Source organism: Podarcis filfolensis, assembly GCF_964270895.1.
Source record: "Podarcis filfolensis genome assembly, chromosome: 1".
NCBI classification, from domain to species: domain Eukaryota; kingdom Metazoa; phylum Chordata; class Lepidosauria; order Squamata; family Lacertidae; genus Podarcis; species Podarcis filfolensis.
In genome coordinates this window covers 71,610,576-71,629,137 of record NC_139604.1, presented here as the reverse complement: position 1 = coordinate 71,629,137, position 18,562 = coordinate 71,610,576, and the positions used below count along the sequence as shown (strand labels likewise).

Sequence of the window (18,562 nt, the reverse complement as noted above, 5' to 3'; positions counted from 1 at the left end):
TCAGGCGTAGATTCAAAGAGGTGTTTGGAAGCATTCACTGTTTCTGCTTAACTACAGCTTGTTGTGTTGTTTGAACCAACAAACTGCGTTCAAACTGTGGCTAATATTCACAAGCTAAGTTCAAAATTGCTTTGAAAGCTTCTGAAGTACTTCTTGAAGTTGTGTTAGAGAGGGAGGGAGGAGCATACTAGCCTGAGTCTTACTTTGACTGGTTCTCACCATGCTAAACTATGCGTTAGCATGATGCCCAGATGCACCCTGTGTGTTGAGAATGGAGCTTTATTGGCAGTTTTAGATAGATAATTGCTTCTTGTTATTGTCCTGGCTCCTAAAAATGAGGTTAGCGATGGGTTACCATAAAGTGAACATAAGGGAGAAATGTAAAGGCTTTCCAGGTGTTTCCGATGGCAAAGTCATTGGATTCACAGATATGTTTTGCCAAATTATATCCAAATAGGAGATGCCTCATGCTAAACCAACACTATGTAGTTTAGACAGGCAGAATCTATGGTTGGGATATGTTGACAATCCAGGAGAGGAATCTCATATTCCATCTTGGTGCTGCTACATCGTCAGAGTAACAAGATCTTGTGATTAAAGAGCCACCTTGAGATTCAGGAGATTTTATTTATTTATGCTGTCCTCCTTCATTCAAAGCACCTGCGATGAAAAGAAGGATCCATAATGTCATGTAGACTTAAGAAAGTTCCCAAGAGACACTGCGAAAACTGTTATCTATGTGCTTCCAGTCTTGTGGGCTAGGTTGTCTGTCACCTACACTTTAAAAAGGGAGACAGGCGCATGACTAATCCCGGTCCTTTTCTCAACAGTTAAATAGGAACAAAAAAGTTTTTTTCTGCCTGAGCTAAATCAATTATGAATCACCTCATTGATATAAAGATAGGCTATAGCAAACCTGCTGGGGTTGTTCCTGGAAAATGTGACTAAACAGAAGCAGCTGGTGATCTCCAGCCCACCTACACCTTGAATAAGTTGTTCACAAAGAAAGAAAGAAAAAACTTTAAAGCTTCCTTCCTTTCCCTGTGTTGATTTCAGAGAATCTAGCCAGCCCAATCTGTTTTATTTACCAAGGCCCAAAGTACATATTGCTAAAGGTATTTTGGGCACCACCAATTCACAGCTCTCTGTTATGTGTAGTTGGGAAAAATGGTTGCTGTTGATATCATCACAGCAGAAGGCTTAACCTGATAACATCTCCACCATTATAATTTTTTTTAATTTCCTTTTTAAAAAATACATATTACTGGGGAGACATGGGGAGAGTGTGGGTTGGCAAATTCCCCAGGACATGTTCCATTTTGGTTAGAGGTGCAATCTCTACCTTTCTCATTCATCTCTCCCTTTGAAGTATTTACTCAGATGAAGCATTTACTCTTGCCTTGGCATGGTTTAGCGTATCCAACTAGATAGTTATACTTTACCCACTGCCTGCCATTGTAGACGTTGCAAAGACGTTGGTCTTTGCAGACATTTCCCAATGATCTTGTATATGTGTAATATATCCTGATGCAGCCTGGACACTTTCTGTGCCTTCCAACCACCTCTTTCTTGTGGCACCGATTCCAAAGACGGTTGGTTTTGGATTCTTGAATAATAACTGATCTGTAACAAAACAATATATAAAGACCAACTTTTTTCTGCTAATCTAAGACAGATATGCTTCTTCCCTGACAAATAATAAGTTCTTAACATATCAAGCATTGGCAGAACACCCATTTAAAAATAGGCCTGTGAAATATTGAGTTTACTGTGAAATAGAGAACAGTCTGAAATTTGCTTTGTAACCAAGAAAAAGACCCTAGAGCTAAAGTTGCTGTATCTTACCCTGGTGTAAACAGCTTTACTGTTTTGTAAAAAGGGATTTCACATTTCATAATAGAAATAAGCATGTCTATATGGATAGCTTATAAAGTCCCCAGATTATTCCTTTTATGGTGCAAGAATGAACCCCCCCCCACAGGTTTCATACTAAAAACTGCTAGGATGGGGAGACAGAAAAAAATTGTTATTTTTGATCCATTCCTTTGGGGTTTATTTGAAAGCTACTTACATTAAATGCACAGGTTCATGCTGCTACTTAACTCTTGGTGGAAGTTGCCCATGGGCTCAGAAAGCCCACACACCTTCTCTCTCTCTGAACTCTCCTAAGTGATAGAGTAGGAAATGTGTTTGAATGCATCCTAACTGAATCTTACAACACCTCCTGTGTCAAGGTGTCTATTTAGGGTGCCTAGAATGCCATGCTGTTCTCAGTGATGATTTTGATATGTTGGCTATTCTAGGAGAATGAAAAGTAGAGGATGTCAGAGCAGCATTTCAATCTAGCTGCTAAGCAGATTTGATAACTGTCGCTGTATTCCCAAGTTAACTTGACAATCTCTGTCACAGTGCAAAGGCTGCAAGATTAGTATCTCATGCTTTGGGCCATAGGCTGATGGTGACAGTGTCAGGGAGGTGTTTTGACACGCGTGTAACATGGCAAAAATCTCTAATTTTGCTGTCTGCCATTTTCTGTCAAACTCTGTAAATCCTGGGTGACTGATGCAATAGCCTCTAAATTCTGATCCCCAGGATTACTTTACTTTGGTGGTGGTGGTTGTTTTTTGTTTTTTTGTTTTTGTTTTTTAATTGATTCTTTATGTTGTCATAATAAAGGAACTTGCTTGTTCTAGCCTAGAGGAACATGAAACATATTCCCTGTTAAAAAGGTTGGAAAGAAAAGTTAAAATATAAAATGGTTTTCTTGTAGACATTTTTGTTTCCTGTGATAATGTTAGGTGCCTTGAGATATTCCAACATAAAAATATTTTTATTTTTAGTGGGACAAAAAACCCATGCTGAATTCTCCTTGGGGGAGAATTCAGACAGACAAGAACACTGCAGCGTTGAAATTTTAGGATGCACTAATAATGTTCACTTTGAAATAGGCTTGGATTACAGTCTTCTTCCGACATGCTTATGTCATATTTTGGAGAAATGCAATGCAGTATAATTTTTTATGAAAAGTCAGTAGATCGTTGAGGAAATATTTATTTATTTTTTCTTAACAGGCTTATAGATTTTCTCCACTCCCTGAAATGGTGATGGGTTCTCCACCTCCTCCTGTGCCTCCTAGGACGGGACCTGTTGCCGTCACCTCTCTTAGGAGGTACTATGCTGTTGTTTTTATGTTTTAGCTGAAAATGTTGTATCTCTATCTCAAGATGGGAGATTGCTTTATAACTGATATTGAAAGCCTTAGATGCATTACAGGGCTAGCATTTCTTATACTGTATAGGTATTTGTGAAACTATAATCAAGTAGTGTCATTTCAGAATTTTAGCTTTTCAAATTGTTTTTAAAAGCAAGCAAGCAAGGAAAAATGTGGGGTATTGTTCCGCTGTAAGCCACTCAGATACCTAATAGTATCTTAAACCATGATTTAAATCCTCTATCATAAAGGCATGCCAGATTGGTTGTTCTGTAAAAGAAGTAAATGATTCATAAACCTTCTTGCTTTTCTCTTCTGAGACGACTAGCAGTAAGCATTGCAAAATATATGGATGACCTTATAAAATTGGTTTTGGCACTCTGAAGACATTTAGAGAGATTGTTGCCATCAAGTTTCTTATCTGCACTTTAAACGCCTAATAAATATGAATCAGTTTTAACAATGTTTTAGTATTTAGTGCCCAGTTCTCCAGGCACTGCTGTTGTACAGTTTCCATTCATTCTAATCTTGTGGACATTGCCTTTTAAATTCTGTTTTCTCACAGTCAGCTAGCTCATATCTATGCATTCCTAAGTAGCAGTTGCATAGCTCAGGCTCTTGGTCTATGAAGTGCTGCTTCTACAAAATAACACCTGTTTGCAAAGCCACAACATAGCAGGCATGTTATATTTTACTGTGCATTAGCATAAGAATACAGAAACAGCTGAGCTGTCCTGATTGGCTGCCAGTGATGTCATAACTGTTGTGCAAAAATATCAGTGGACTGTAAAACACTGGCAGCCATGCTCATCCTTCACTGTCAGAACAAATGTAGCACTGAGCTACATAGACTATATAAAAGAAATAGGATTTTTTTTACTGAAATTACTGTGTTTTTAAACTTACTACATTTTGATTTTTTAAAGAAAATTATCAGTATAGGCAGGATACAGTAAGTAACCAGTGCTGTTTGTTGTAGCCTCACTACTTTTTATTTATTTTTATTTTCTAACATATATTTGTGCTATAACAAATCGGGATATGTCTTTGGGATGCAGGCTATAAAATGATGCTTGAAGTAGCGACTCAGCTCTACTGGTATGCACCCATTGTAAACGAGTATCAAAGCAAAAAGCAAAATGCTTTCTCTACCCGCTTTTTACAAAACGATCCCATACTTCTGTGGCTAAAGCTGTAGTTGACTGGTCTGCTCCAGAGCAAGTAGGTTGTGGATTGCAACTGATGTGTGCTTGATGTTGGAATGACTGATGTTTCCAATATATATTATACAGGTCGACGTCTGATATTGGCAGCAAGACAAGAATATCAGAGTCCAGTGGAACTGAACAGATTCAGCCGCATGATCATGCCCCTTTTGTCCCAGTATCAAGAGCCCCAGTATCTGTGGCTCCATTGGATCAATCAGCCTTGAATTACTCAGGTGAAAAACGCATGCGGTACAAACAGAGACCACATCTAAGTCTGTATGGCATAGAGACAAGCGTATGAGATCTTGCAAGCACCTTGTTTAGGACTGTGTTAAATGGTTCTCTTGAAGGCTTGATGAGGAGAATTAATAAAAGGATCCCCCCACACTCTTTCATTTTATCACATGCAGCATATTTCTAATATGGGAGAGGAATGGGGAGGAAGGATATGGTCTTTCTGTTTGAAGCACCTGGAATTGGCATCTTTCTAAGACAGGATCTTGGAACCGATGGTGTGTTTTGCTGTACAGAAAGCAAATGGCCCTGTAACGTAGACCGTTTCCCTTGTAATGGCTGCTTACTCTTGAGTGGAATGCACTCTGCATTGACCCAAAGGCCACAAGCTTTCTTTAGAAAGAGCCTGTTCAGATTACCACTTTCAGCTAAATGTGGTGAAGCCATCCTGAATTGGTGGCAAATGTCATGTGATTGTTTCATTGTGTCTCCAGCTTGCAAGCTAGCATGTCCTTGCAAACCATTCAAAAATGAATTAGGTGAGGATATCCTGATTCATGACTGACCAGGTTCCCTTTGTGGCAGATCAATTCAGATTAACTTCACTTCACATTAAATAGGTTGAATATGATCATAACATGTAGGCGTTTCTTCCGGGAGCTCACTATCAAGTAGATTCTACTTGCAATGAGAAGCTTCAGAAAAAAAATATATGGACACATGAAGCTGCCTCATGCTGAGTCAGAACATTGGTTCATCTAGTCCAGTATCATCTATTCTCACTGGCCACAGCTCTCCAGGGTCTCAGACCAGAGGTCTTTCTCAGCACGTGCTAGAGATGCTGGTGACTGAACCTAGGACCTTATACATGCAAAGCATGTTCTATACCATTGAGCTCTGCCTCCCCGACCCCAATCTCTTTGATTACAAAGAAATTCCAGTCAACTTAGCAAAATCCTTTCTGTATTAAGGAAACACTTCAGACATTATATATCTGCTTAGGTACATTTGGACATCTACAACCAAATGTTTGTGTAAGACTGTGTGTGAATTAGTTGGGCTCATCTTCTATTTCACATTGTAACTTTGAGCTGCCATTTTGTTAGTGTTCTTGAGTTGACTAAACCAATCATCCAGTTGCTGAAGCCCATATCATCTTGAAAAGGATTCCCCCCCCCCCAGATTGAACAGAAACCCAGCGCAATGTGTATCAAATACAAAGAATGGAAGGTTGTGTTGCTGGGGGGTAGGAAGGGCATGTGCAAGCAAATTATAAAAGGATCGCTTGTGATTCCGGGTTCACAAGAAGGTCTGGAAGAAACAGGTGATTTTTCAGGGGTTTTAAAACCTGACAGAATGACATTAAATGATTGGCGTTCACTCAGCCGCTAGAAATGTGTCAAAGTAAAGGTGAGCAAGGGAAGAGTAACTGTTCTGTCTTTGAGAAAAATGTTGGTGAGGTTAGATTGGGATCGCCTTTTGCTTGCTGACCCTATTTATTTATTTATTTATTTATTTATTTATTTATTTAACTTTCCTCTTTCCTTTCCTTAGTTATTTATTTAAATGTACATACCGCTTGATTGTAGTAAAATTCCTAAGCGGTTTACAAGAAAAGTAGATTTGAGATTTTTTTCTCCTACAGACGTTGTACCATGGATGTTCACCTTGCATTCCCCCTCCCCCCGGCCCCACCTACGACGTTTTGGAGTAAGTTACCATGCGTCTATAAAGAATCCATTCATTGTGGGATGTTATCTTCTAAATAAGAGGCTACAAGCAAGATTTTTCACTTTGCTTCTCATAGAAGGTGGTTGGGGCAAACAAAAGTTGAAAATGAAAAAAAGTGTAAGAGAAAATGCTGACTCACTTACTGATTTGGGGGCATTTTATCTACAGCTACACCCTCCCCCCCTTTGGATACTTCCATCTTCTATTCTGTGATACAACATTCAATAGCTGTGTACATGTCATGGCTGCTACATGAGCAACTGTGCTCCTATATGCCCTACATTGAAGTCCCTGTTTTCTATCCTGTTGTAACATCTGTCCTTCCAAATTCAAAGCATTGTCTGCTACACTACTGGTATACTTTTGTATTTTTAAAATACTGAATAGTGGTAAATGATCAGTAGAATAAAATTGCATTTCCAGTAACTTATGTGAACATAAGGAAGTAAGAATCAACAGTGTGTTGCAGTTTTTTTAAAAAATAAATACACAAAAGACATTGTTTTCACGATTAAGTTCCCCAAAACTTCATAGTTATTTGAATACATCAGGCACTCAATTCCACTGATGAGGTATTCCAGTGCCTCAAATTTCATGAGACACAGAATAGTCTCTTAATATTGAAAACTCTGAAATATCTGGATGACACTGGGCTGAATGAGCTGTTGGCGTTGACACAGATGAGTCTCCCTAACTTTTCTGACTCTGAAATCATGAGGTGCTAAGCTATTGCAAGAACATTATATCCACTTTTCCTACACATGTAAAATAACATCTTTGTAAAAATATAAAATCCCTTAATTTTCTTTGTAAGATAGAAATTTAATAATGTACCAACAGAAAATGCCTTTGTCTTAAACAACTGCCCCTAACAAAAATCGCAGTTAAGGCCATAGTCCTAAGTTCACTACATGGAAGCAAACTTTTCACCGAAACAAATGGGAATTGCATTGTATTTATGATTGGGTACTAAACTATGGGTTTTAATTTTTTTGCACCCGGTTGGGGGTGGGGAAAAAGGGCTTGTAGAAATTTCACTATATTGCCTTAGGTTGTGACCCAGTGGAGCGCTTAAGAGTTTTACTTAATTTTAAGCATGTAAATAGTCCCAGGGGACCGCTCAGCACACTTTGCATGTTGCCAAGGGGTGTGTTAGTGCTTGTGTGCTCTTCTGCTCCCAGTGGTTGAAATACAGTAACACAGCTCATGCTTCTTGGCAGTCTATTTGCCAGGAGCTGTTTCTGATAAGCGCAGTTTAGCTGAATATTTCTGGAACTGATTGGTAGTAGACTTGTACAAAACTACTAATTACAGGAATGAGAAAAAAAATTATACTATGGTAACATTTGGTTAGCTAGCACAGTGATTCACACCTACTATTAAAGAGGATGCTGGCATTCAGTTTTCATCTAGGATGCATCTCTTTGTCCCAACCTCTGAATGGGCTGCCCTTTCTGCCCCAACCAACTTACTCCAGATGCCATATTCTTCACTGCCTAAAGCCTGGGTGGCTCCACATGGAAAGATTCCTCTTTCATACACAGATTTGGGAAGCGCTGTGCTAGCTTTTGTCTGATTTTTGTTTAAAGGGGAAGCAATGTAGAATACTGTAGATACTTGTTTGTTTAAATATATTAAATGTTGGTCAGTTTAGAATTTGGGTGCTGGTACTCCAAAAGAGATGGTGTCTGATGCTGAGGTGTCGGCATTTTAGGAAGGTGTAAATTACTACTGCCATGGCACATTTATTTACCATCACTAGTTGGCTTGATGCAGAACAAATGTGATGGATACTCTCCTTGTCCAGAAGGTGACTGTTAATGTCATGGGTAGTAAGAGAGAATGCCAAACTCCCAGTTCTGCCGAGGAAAAGATTGCATTTCCTCGATGAGACCTCAGATTTACCTAAGGTGTAGCAATTTTGGTGATTTGTTTTTTATTCACCTAAAAACGGACTCCTGAACTGAATGATAATTCTATTAAGTTTTTCGTTGTATCTAATTTCACAGAATCTCCTTAGGAATAGTTACCACAAGTAATATGGACATACTGGAACTACATGACAGAATCTTTGCAAAAAACAACAACACTTAGCTTGTTTAATTTCTGGGACATAGAATATAATGACCTTCTGAATTTCTGTGCCAAATCCCATTTTCTCAGTTTTGCTTTATATAAACAAGACAACAGGTTGATCATGCATTCACATGGGCTGGCTTTGGGACCCCAGGATATTTTATTAAATCGCTATTATTTAGAGCATTAATAACATGCTAGCCTTGTTTGTCACATACGTTACAGAAAAAAACATCAGAAATAGGAGGATAATGTAGTAATTCAATCCTTATTATTATTGGATATTTCTAAACAGAAATTTTATCCCTGGAGTTTAGTTTTGCGGAATATGAATGGTGATGTGTAGAGGATAACAGGATTCTTCTTCCATGTCAACATATGCATTTTAGACTTGCTGATCCTTTCAATCTTGGATTCAAGGCTTTCATGAGTGTGACTATGTAATTGGGAGACAATGAATTACTGCCTCAAGATCAGAAAGACTAATCAGAGAATATTGTAGTGAGGAAGCACTCTTTATTGTTAAATATCAAGACAAAGCATGAGCTATGATAAATAAACATTATTTATTAAATTTGTATGCTACCCTACATCTTTAGATCTCAGGGTGGTTCACAACCTTGGCTCTATGGATCTACTGCTGCTATTTACAGCGATCAGAGAATTTCATTTGACCAGAGGCCCTCAAATTTTCTTGAAATCAACAAAAACCAAATCAAACCTAAAAACTACCCTTGTGCCTCCCTACATACAACTAAGATAAAACAAATATAAGTGGTACAGTTGACGGTCTAGGCTTTTGTAGGTCTTCAGTGTGCTTTGACTACCTCAGAAAAGACAGCCTATGGAAGATAAGTTGCTGGCTCTGGGCTTCTGGTCCCATCAATACAGTTTAGGTTGGTATGTGGACCATGTAGCTAAAGAGGGCACACATTAGAATTGGCCTCGGGCTGGGATTGCTTTCCGTCTAGCAGTTTCTCTCCTTCATAGGTAAGCTTTAAGCACCGGTGATTCCAAATGATAGCACAGGACTCCTAAAGCTATTCAGCCAATCGCTTATGTTAAATGAAAGCTTCTGCGGCAGCTCTCTGGTATTAAAATCCATATTGCTCACCACCACTGCCGGCATTAGAAGATTCTCCTGTGGCCACATGGGTCTGATTTCTGTAGCATGCGTGACCACCACTCTTCCCTTCTGTAGCAGAAACAGTTCGAAATGTAAAGTCATGTGTGAATACAAGCTTATTTAATAACTAAGCATGTGTATTGATGGGTGAGTTCTTTTACAGTTAGGTCCTGATTCTGAAAGGTCATTTATTGTATTTGCATTGGAGCAGCTGCCTCATTTTTATTTTTATTTTTGAACTTGAGGGCAGGAGGAATGATTTCTGCTGTTCTTCTGCACAAGATCAAAATGGCTGAACGTGTGGAAAAGATGTGGTATTGGTTCTACTTCCCTTAAAAAAAAAGAAAATAGTCATGGATTAAAGGTGGCATAGGACAAAAAACACACATACATTGGAACACTCTTTTTTATTTAAGATTATTTGATACTTGCATCCTTCTGGCTCTGGAAGCAGCGTATGAGTAATTGTGGCTCCTCAAGAGAAGCTTACAATTGCTCCAGCATAATAGAAGCTCCTCACTACACTCATCCTGGGTTTATCGCAAGTAATCTCTGTGACTCTAAAGCGTGGTGTAAATATACAGCCGTGGTATAAATATTGGTACTGGAAATGGCTTTAAGCACTCAAAGCATTTTCCCAATTTGAACTGCTTGTGTTGCATCTGCAGTCATTCCAACCTATGATTCCACGAGACTCTGTTTGTAATATGATGTCTCTGTTTCTTAATTGTTTTTTTTATTTGCTGTTTTTAGATTGTTGTTGAGTCCCATAAGGATAAATGCACCCAATGCCACTCCCACTCAGGGGTGTATTCATCAGCACAGGAAATATAACCTGAAACCTTTTAAATTCAAGTTCAAGGTATCACATTAGGTTCTGGTGACTTGAGTGGATCATATGTCACTAGAGGAACATGACTACACGAAAACATGTGGCTAACTTCTAACATCCGCCCCCCTTCCCCTATAAAGGGTGCTTTGGTTGGTGTCCTTGGTTCCATTCATCTCATGTAACTTCATAAGCAACATTTATGCAATTTGACAAGCCCATTGTAGACAACGGAGGCTGGAAAACTGCTGTAAACTGAAATTTAAAAAATGGAACTTCGTCTTATTAAAATATATTGTTTCTGCTTAACATCCCATGTGTGTGAAGTGTTTTGTTTCAAGTTACTCAGGTGCATTTATCAGTTTAATACACGACCACAAGGAGAGGGTTGGCCTGTTAAGTAGAATGGAGGCAAAGACCATTCTTCACACCTGATGACAATAATGGAACAGCCTTGTTGGTTTTCAATTACTATTCATTGACTTGTTGAGTAGCATCCCTATTTTGAGATAGAACTAATTGGGTGGGGGGTACAGAACACACGATTTTAAATTCCACAGAGAACTTTATAGGAACAATATTGGTTTCAGGAAGAGACTGTGCCAGGATGCAGTAGGAAAATGAAAGAGAGGCTTCTTTTCTGTGTTGATAAAAGCTGTATTGAATACAGATAACACAGAATTAAAAATTACTGAGTTTCTTACTCCTGATTGTTGATTTGTCCTTCCCTTAGAATGTATTAATATGCAATGCTTATTCAAATAATTTTGTAATTGGAATATAAATCTTGAATATACTTTCAACATGCCAATTGTGTTATGAATAACACAAGTATTTATTTAGGAGATGGTTGGGTGTTTTTGTGTGCCACATATCAAAAAGAGTTTTAAAATTAACATAGTCCTGGGAGATTCCCAGAAAAGAAAGTAATGCCTTTTGTTATTTGTGATTTTGGTTCAAAAAATGGTTACAAGAACTAGTCCAAAGACTTGCTGCACTTAATACACATGTTGGCAGCTGATGTGTGCAGCACGTAAGAGAGATGCTTCATTGAACAGAAGATAAAGATGGATTCCTTTTCTAACACTTAGCAACATGTTTCAAGCTGAAAGCAGTGATGTGTTGCCGGCAGTTTAACAAGTGGCTCCCAGAAGATTCCAGTGAGAGTGAAGATCCATCCATTTGCCAACTGATGAAGATCACCCTGGTGGGAGCAAAAAACTGTTTATGCAAAAATGCTGCAAAGCATCAGAAAAAAACATAATGGGTTTATAATCATGTAACAAGATATGTTCATGTAAAATGATTCAGACATGAAGGAAATGAAGGTTTAAGTGATATTGATTTAAATAGCAGGTAGTTGGTACAACATTATCTGAACCATGTGAAGACCAATCCACACAGCAGCGAAGGAACAAGTCACACCTATATTTTTCTTTATTTCCTCTTTCCCCATAATCCAACATTTGTGCATATGACATATTGTCTAAAAAGAATGATGTTCCCTACAGGACTATCTTAGAGATCATATCCCCCCATTGGAATGTACAAAGCACCCTATGCAAACAAATCCATTCACAAAGCAATAACAGATAGTTACAGTGCTTTCTGGAAGCTCCAAACCCTGCTGTGTAACTGTTTCCTATTCAATAGGACTGTCTTGTCCCAATAGCCTAAGAGCATTCTTATCCATTACATTCTGAAATATACTGCTATGCTTGTACTTATTCTCATAAACTGTACAAGAGAAACTACACCATAGAACAATATTAGAATCCATATTAAATGTTTATAACAGCACATACAGTACTTTACATAGATTCACTAGGCTACTGACCAGCAAAATCATCTCTTCGGCTTTTTTTATTTTCTCTCTGCAGTAGCATAAATCCATGAATGTGCATCTGCACTGTGCCTATGTTCAATTTTCATACTCGTTCTTTCTACAGACAAGTATGATCACTAGTTGGGTGACCATGGTGTTGGTGTCTCCACTGTGTCAAGAGCAGTGTCAGTGCTGGGTTGACCTCTTCAAACAGGTATATTCTGTTGTGGGATGTTTTATCCTACAACAGTGGCAACAAGGCACTATGTGCAGATACAATAATACATGCTCTTTCTTTGGCAAGGGGCTTCTATTGCCAATGCAAAATGGCACCTTCTAGTTGGAACATCTTGGGTATCCTTTGCAATGTTCCTCTAGGTCTAGAGCAATGTATTTTGATTGCTAATCATCTTCCCTGTTTCTTGATAGGAAGTACAGTTCCTGCAGTGTTTGCCATCCCAGCAGCAAACCGACCCGGGTTCACAGGCTATTTCATCCCAACACCACCTACTGCATACAGGAACCAAGCTTGGATGTCCTATGCGGCAGAAAATGAATTACCAGGGCAATGGGCAGACTCGGTAATTGTTCACATTTTCTTTCTATGATTTGTATGTTGAATGCAGATAGTAAACTTTCTTGGAAGTCCCTTTGGAAAGGGAAATTTCCACATAGACAGTACTTTTCATGGGCTACTGCTAGTATTCGTTGCAGAGTTGTAGCTACTGGTTGCCTATTTTGCACTGGCCTAAAGAGAATGGGAAAGATTAAAGAATGATCTTAGCATGCAACAGTAGTAAATTCTCTTCACTGAAGTCCTTGATTCTGTTTTATACCTCTTTCTGAACTAAAAGCAGCACCTTGCTCTCTACACAGTTGGTGCAAATTGTCCTGTGTGGCCAAGCAGAGGTTATTTTCTAGGAACATTGGAGGCTGCCTTTCCACTGAGCCAGACCATTGCCCCATTCTAGCTCACTATACTGACCGTCAGAGGCTATCTGAGTATCTCCCAGACCTACCTGGAGATTGTGGGGATTGAACTTGAGGCCTTCTGTGTGCAAAGCAGATTCTCTACCTGAGCCATAACCTAACTCTCTTAAGAGCTATGAGTGCCATACAAAGAATAAGGCACCAGGGCCTTCAGGGCAGGAAATCAATAGGAAAGAGATGACATAGAGCCACATCTCATTTGTTATATGGTCTGCTTTGATTTAGCTCATTTGTCAGGAATTCCTCTGAGCTGTTAACCACAGCCTGATATCCACCATACCTTTGAGCCAAGATGGGACTTGCAGATAATTTCCCAAGCTGTTGGCAGTGGGTGTATGAAGACAGTGCAAACCAGAACGCTAAGGGTGATTTGTGTTAGCAATATGTTGCTCTCCGCAAAAGACAGCATGCTCTGCATGAGTAAAATGTTCACAGAGTATTCGGTTTCCATCTACATCTCTCCCATCCGAAATTGTTGTCACTGGGGATGCAGTTGGTAACTCTCTTTTTAAATTCTGGTCTGACAGGATTTTTGTTACCAAAGCCATTTTTGTTCAGCTCACCCTGAATGATAGGCAAAGATACGTTTAAATTGACTATAAATTGGGATTTTTCTATTTTGATGTGTTAAGAAGCAATTGCTAAGTGAGATTTAGTTCATTTTGAAGAAAATGGTACTTTCTGTTGAAGGGAAGAGCTGTACTCCCTGACAAACTCAGAGTGTGACTGGTGAAAGTGAAACTGCTGGGCCTGGTTAACAGGTTTTGGAGTTGTTATCACTGTGAGGAGAGAACTAAAGATCATGCTACTTTTTTTTACTGCTTCATATGGGATCAGTTTACTTCATACCTATGAAGAAAATCATGTAGTTCCCATACTGGATTCCTGTCAAGTGTATGACAAAATAGACATTTGCTTGAGACAAGTTTTATGCGATAATTATAGGGTTGGTTTTTTTACCACATAATATGTTTTCTTTTTAGAAACTATGGGGAACCAAATGAGACAAGTTGCAGTTTATTTGTGTATTTGTGTTCAAGTTATCTTGAACATCATGAGATAGGCAGGATAGATTTTTTGAAAATAAAATTAAGAGGGGTCTTGAAGGAAATGGGAAGATTCCAGGAACTTCCACTGCCTAAATGCAGGATTTTCAAGTATTAAAGCAGACAGTTTTTCTAGATTTTTTAAAAGTATCTCCCTTAGTAAAACAGCCATTACATACATTCAAGGGCTTCTGTCTAGTGATAGTACCAGCCTCATGAGAAGATACAAAGAAGCATTTGGTGGACAAAACAGTTTGCATTTTTGTGGTACTTACCTCAGAAGTACCATTGTAAAGCACTGTATGGGCTGAAACTGGCGAAATACTGACCTCTAGTGTTTTGTTCTGAAACCTCTCTTTGTTAAATGTGTCCCATAACACAGTTTTATAAGCAAATGTGCTTTGCTTTGACTGAATTTTATTGTCACTTGCATCTTGGTACTGCATAGATTTTAGTTTTATGCCTCACATAGATGAAGATAAGGGCCTTGCAGTTCATAAATACGAGTAAGCAACTGGGTGGCAAAAAGACTCAGCATCTAACAGGTGTTTTAGAAGTAAATTTATCAAATCTGGACTGTTTCTTTCTAGGTACTGGATATAAGGTGTTGTTATAATGTCTGGGAATATGCTTTTATAAGATATGATAGAATGTATAGTACTGACAATTTCAAACCTGAGAATTGTTTATTCAGCGATTCAGAGAGTACTTGTCTAATTAAGAGATAGAGCCACATAGGGTGCACACAGAATGAAAGATTGTTGGTACAGATTCAGATTGATAAGCAAGTTACAGTTTGCAAATTCTGTATAAAACATTATGTTGGCACCTTGTAATCAGTACTGTAGATTAGATTGCTAGCTTGGCCTGGAACCTTCTAATTTAGACCATTGTAAGATTGCTAAGATTATTTAAATATTATGGAAACACATTGGAGGTATTAAATCACTCCAGGATTTAATATTTGACAGCCTTGGAGGCAATGAATCAACAGAGTCCAATACTGGATTTGAAACTTCTCCATGCAGTTTAAATTATTGAGAGAAGATAAATGTGCCTTTACTGTAAATCCATCAGGATCTTTATTGATGGGCAACCCACTACTAGTACACTATGGTTTGGGGAACGATGAGCAATTTGGTGTGTTCCCACTCATATTTCTATAAAGCTATTAAAATTGAGAAGTAAACATATTTTTAAAATATTTATACTTTGTCGTTCAAGTCATCCAAGAAGAATGATAAAAACAAACAAATTAAAGGAATGAATTACAAGTTCAATATCAAAACAGAAATCCACGACAATTAAAATTTAAAATGGCAATAAAGCCATTGGATCATAAAACTGCAAAAGCAACAATAAATAGCAATAAAACATTAAAATAGCAGACAGGAGGAAACAAGGCCCCTGCTATTAAAAGCTCAGGACAATAAAATGGTTTTGAATGGGTTCCTCAAAGTGGATAAAGTAGACACCATATGAGTAAATTCAGTAGTAGTTAACCCAATACCACAGAAAAGCCACTTTTGTCTGCTACCTGATCTCTGGAGTCAGGGGCATCTGGCCTTAGATGGAAGAGTAGACCGTTATTCAAATTAAAACATTCTCAAATAAATATATTGAACAACAAAAATAGATAATACACACAAAGGGAAAACAAACATTAACAACAAAATAATATAAAGGAAACAGAAAAAGAAGAAAATGCACTTGCCTGTTTATAGGCGCCGCCAAATAAAATCACATTTTGAAGGGATTTGCGACCCATGTGATTGTGAAGTCATATATTTTAAAAAAATTACCCTCCAAATAGAGGTGAAATCAGTGTCATCCCTAGCCACTCAAGTATTAAAAGTCAATATCTGTGATATAGCAATGAACATATCTTTCTTGAACCAGTTATCTAGGGTATAGCATCCCTGTTTGAGTGGATACCAGAAGATAGAGAAGTATCTCTTTACACCTAAGTTTCTCATTACCTTTATCAAAAATAGAGAAAATACAGGGTTTAGAGTCTAGAATTGCCCTTTCCCCTATAAGTATACTGATTTCTGTAATTGTTTGTTTCCAAAATTTATGAACTTTGGCACAATTCCACCATATGTCCCATTAAGATCCCTTCTCCCCACAGCCCTGCCAGGACAAAGGAGGACTCCAGGGTGTGACAATTGTTTTGTTGTCTGAGTGGGTGATCTCCACTGTTTCGAAGGAGGAAGTTGGGCAGCTACTCCTACCCCCCCAAAAAAACCTGGGCCCACAAGTATATGCCAACTACCCCTGGCCACCAATACACCTGTGTGTAAATGTTCTGATTAACTGATTATTTCGACCCATTCCAGCCTGGTTTTATGTATGGTTTGGGGAACAGAATCAGACTTGATTGCATTTCGGGAGGGTAATGGAAGAGCGTTGAATATCCTGAATCTGTCAGCAGCTTGATAGCAGTATTATCCTAGACTGCCTTTGTGAATTGTTTGCAGTGGTTTTGCTCCTACTTCCAGGACTGATTCCAGAAAGTAGTATTGGGAGACTGTACCTTTTTTCTCAGCAGTTGATCTGTAGTGTGCCACAAGGCTTGATTTTGACCCCAATGCTATTTAATATATGCCACCAGTATACCACCACTATTTCTGTACAGCATGTGAATCAGGAATAGCTGTGTGTGTGTCCTAAGCTGGTGAGCTGGATGAGGTTAATAAATTGTGACTGAATCCAGATAATATGGAGACTCTATGGATGGGCAGTTCCCAGATCTGGGATTGGGATCTAGATTGGGTTACACTCCCTCTGAGGAAGCAGGTGCATAGTTTGAGGCTTTCTCCTAGAGTTTTTATTACATTATGTGCCATTAAAGTTTTATAAATAAATAATAGTTTGCTACCATGAATATGTTCTTGGAAATGGAGCAGGTTGGGCAACTCACAAAATTGTTGCAAATAATCCTTGCAATAATTTCCACTCAGAAATTGCTTTTGTAAATACATAGCTATTTTTCTGACTGCGCCCACAAGTAGCCTCTTTCCTCATGCAACTGTTGCACAAATTATGTCTTGTGTTTAAGAGCAAACCTTAGGGCAATTTATTTGTCTAATTAATATCTTCTTTAGGTCCCGCTTCCTGGCTACATAGAAGCTTATTCACGGCCACGCTACCAACACAACCACTCTCCTTCAAGACTTCCTCGTCAGTACAGTCAACCAGCAAATATGCACTCTGGCCTGGAACAAGTCCCACTGCCGCCTTCTGCTACTTCTCAACAGAGCCTAACAGAAAATTACCCATTGGATAGCCCACTCAACAACCTTTCCACAGCTGCTCTGGTGAAGGCAATAAGAGAAGAAGTTGCTAAGCTAGCCAAGAAACAAACAGACATGTTTGAATTTCAGGTCTGATGGCTTCTTGCGGTGAAAGTTTGCATCACATCACTTGTAGGCCCTCTAGCTGTTAATTCAGACTTCTTGTGGCTTGTGCCAAAGCAATGCCATTTTTTTCTATTCTGAAACAATCAACACTGGATTAAAAAGAAAAGTGAGTAAATAGAGCAGTCAGTCTGACGATCAGTTCTCTACCTATAAGGCAGGTGTTCCCAGGCAACCGTTGTAAAATATTGATGTATTATATTTATGATATGCAACTGTCTGTCACATACCTCTTGTTCCATGAAGCCTTCGTTGTTGGAGACAATATTTCAACCATCTGCCTGTCTAATATTCCATTATGTTAAGAGCTTGGGAAGCACAAATATAGATCATTCTGTAGCAACTTGTGCATGTAAAAAAAGTAAACTTTTTTTATTCAGAAAAAAACCATAGTAATAATATGAAAACTAAGGGCCATATATTCATATATTTGTAGTTCAGCTGATACAGTATCAAAAAGACTGATGTCAACAAAGCAATAGAGCTCAGCTCTGCCTAGAGACCACATTTAAACCGTACAAATCTGATGTGAAGAGTCCTTTGTAAATATCCCAAAAGTCACAATCGTTGCTCATAATCCAAAACCGACAAAGAGGAAAAGAACAGTAAAGAGGCACGCTAGCATAAATGGTGTCTAAAGAGCTGGTGTAATGTTACTGTTGAGTTGCACAGAATTGTTTTCAGTGCTCTGTATCTCTTCACTGTGAAATGGGAAAGAAAACAGAAATGCTCCCTGGAACCTCCCAGTGAAAACAAGTTCTTTGAATGTGCCCTACATTCAAAAAGGTTTTCATTCTGAACACATGGCGGAACTGGTAAATTTGAGAACCTTGAGTCTGTCTCAGTCTGGAATAATGAATACACCTG

General features: G+C 38.5%; 1 protein-coding gene and 1 long non-coding RNA gene across 5 annotated transcripts in view; one reads left to right on the top strand and one right to left on the bottom strand.

The window, feature by feature from the left end:
* KIAA1549L (KIAA1549 like) overlaps positions 1–18,562 on the top strand; it is a 138,646-nt gene extending 120,084 nt beyond the window's left edge. For all 4 annotated transcript variants that reach the window (XM_083595167.1, XM_083595166.1, XM_083595165.1 and 1 more), the window contains 4 exons: positions 3,072–3,169; positions 4,504–4,652; positions 12,670–12,821; positions 17,384–18,562. In XM_083595167.1, the coding sequence (XP_083451293.1) occupies positions 3,072–3,169; positions 4,504–4,652; positions 12,670–12,821; positions 17,384–17,668 (684 nt within the window). In that variant the 3' untranslated portion in view covers positions 17,669–18,562. The remainder of the gene's footprint in view (positions 1–3,071; positions 3,170–4,503; positions 4,653–12,669; positions 12,822–17,383) is intronic.
* LOC310756509 lies at positions 5,760–14,172 on the bottom strand. Its single transcript, XR_014544913.1, has 2 exons — positions 13,511–14,172; positions 5,760–11,619 (listed from the first exon to the last, which is right to left on the bottom strand). It is a non-coding gene; the product is annotated as an uncharacterized lncRNA (long non-coding RNA).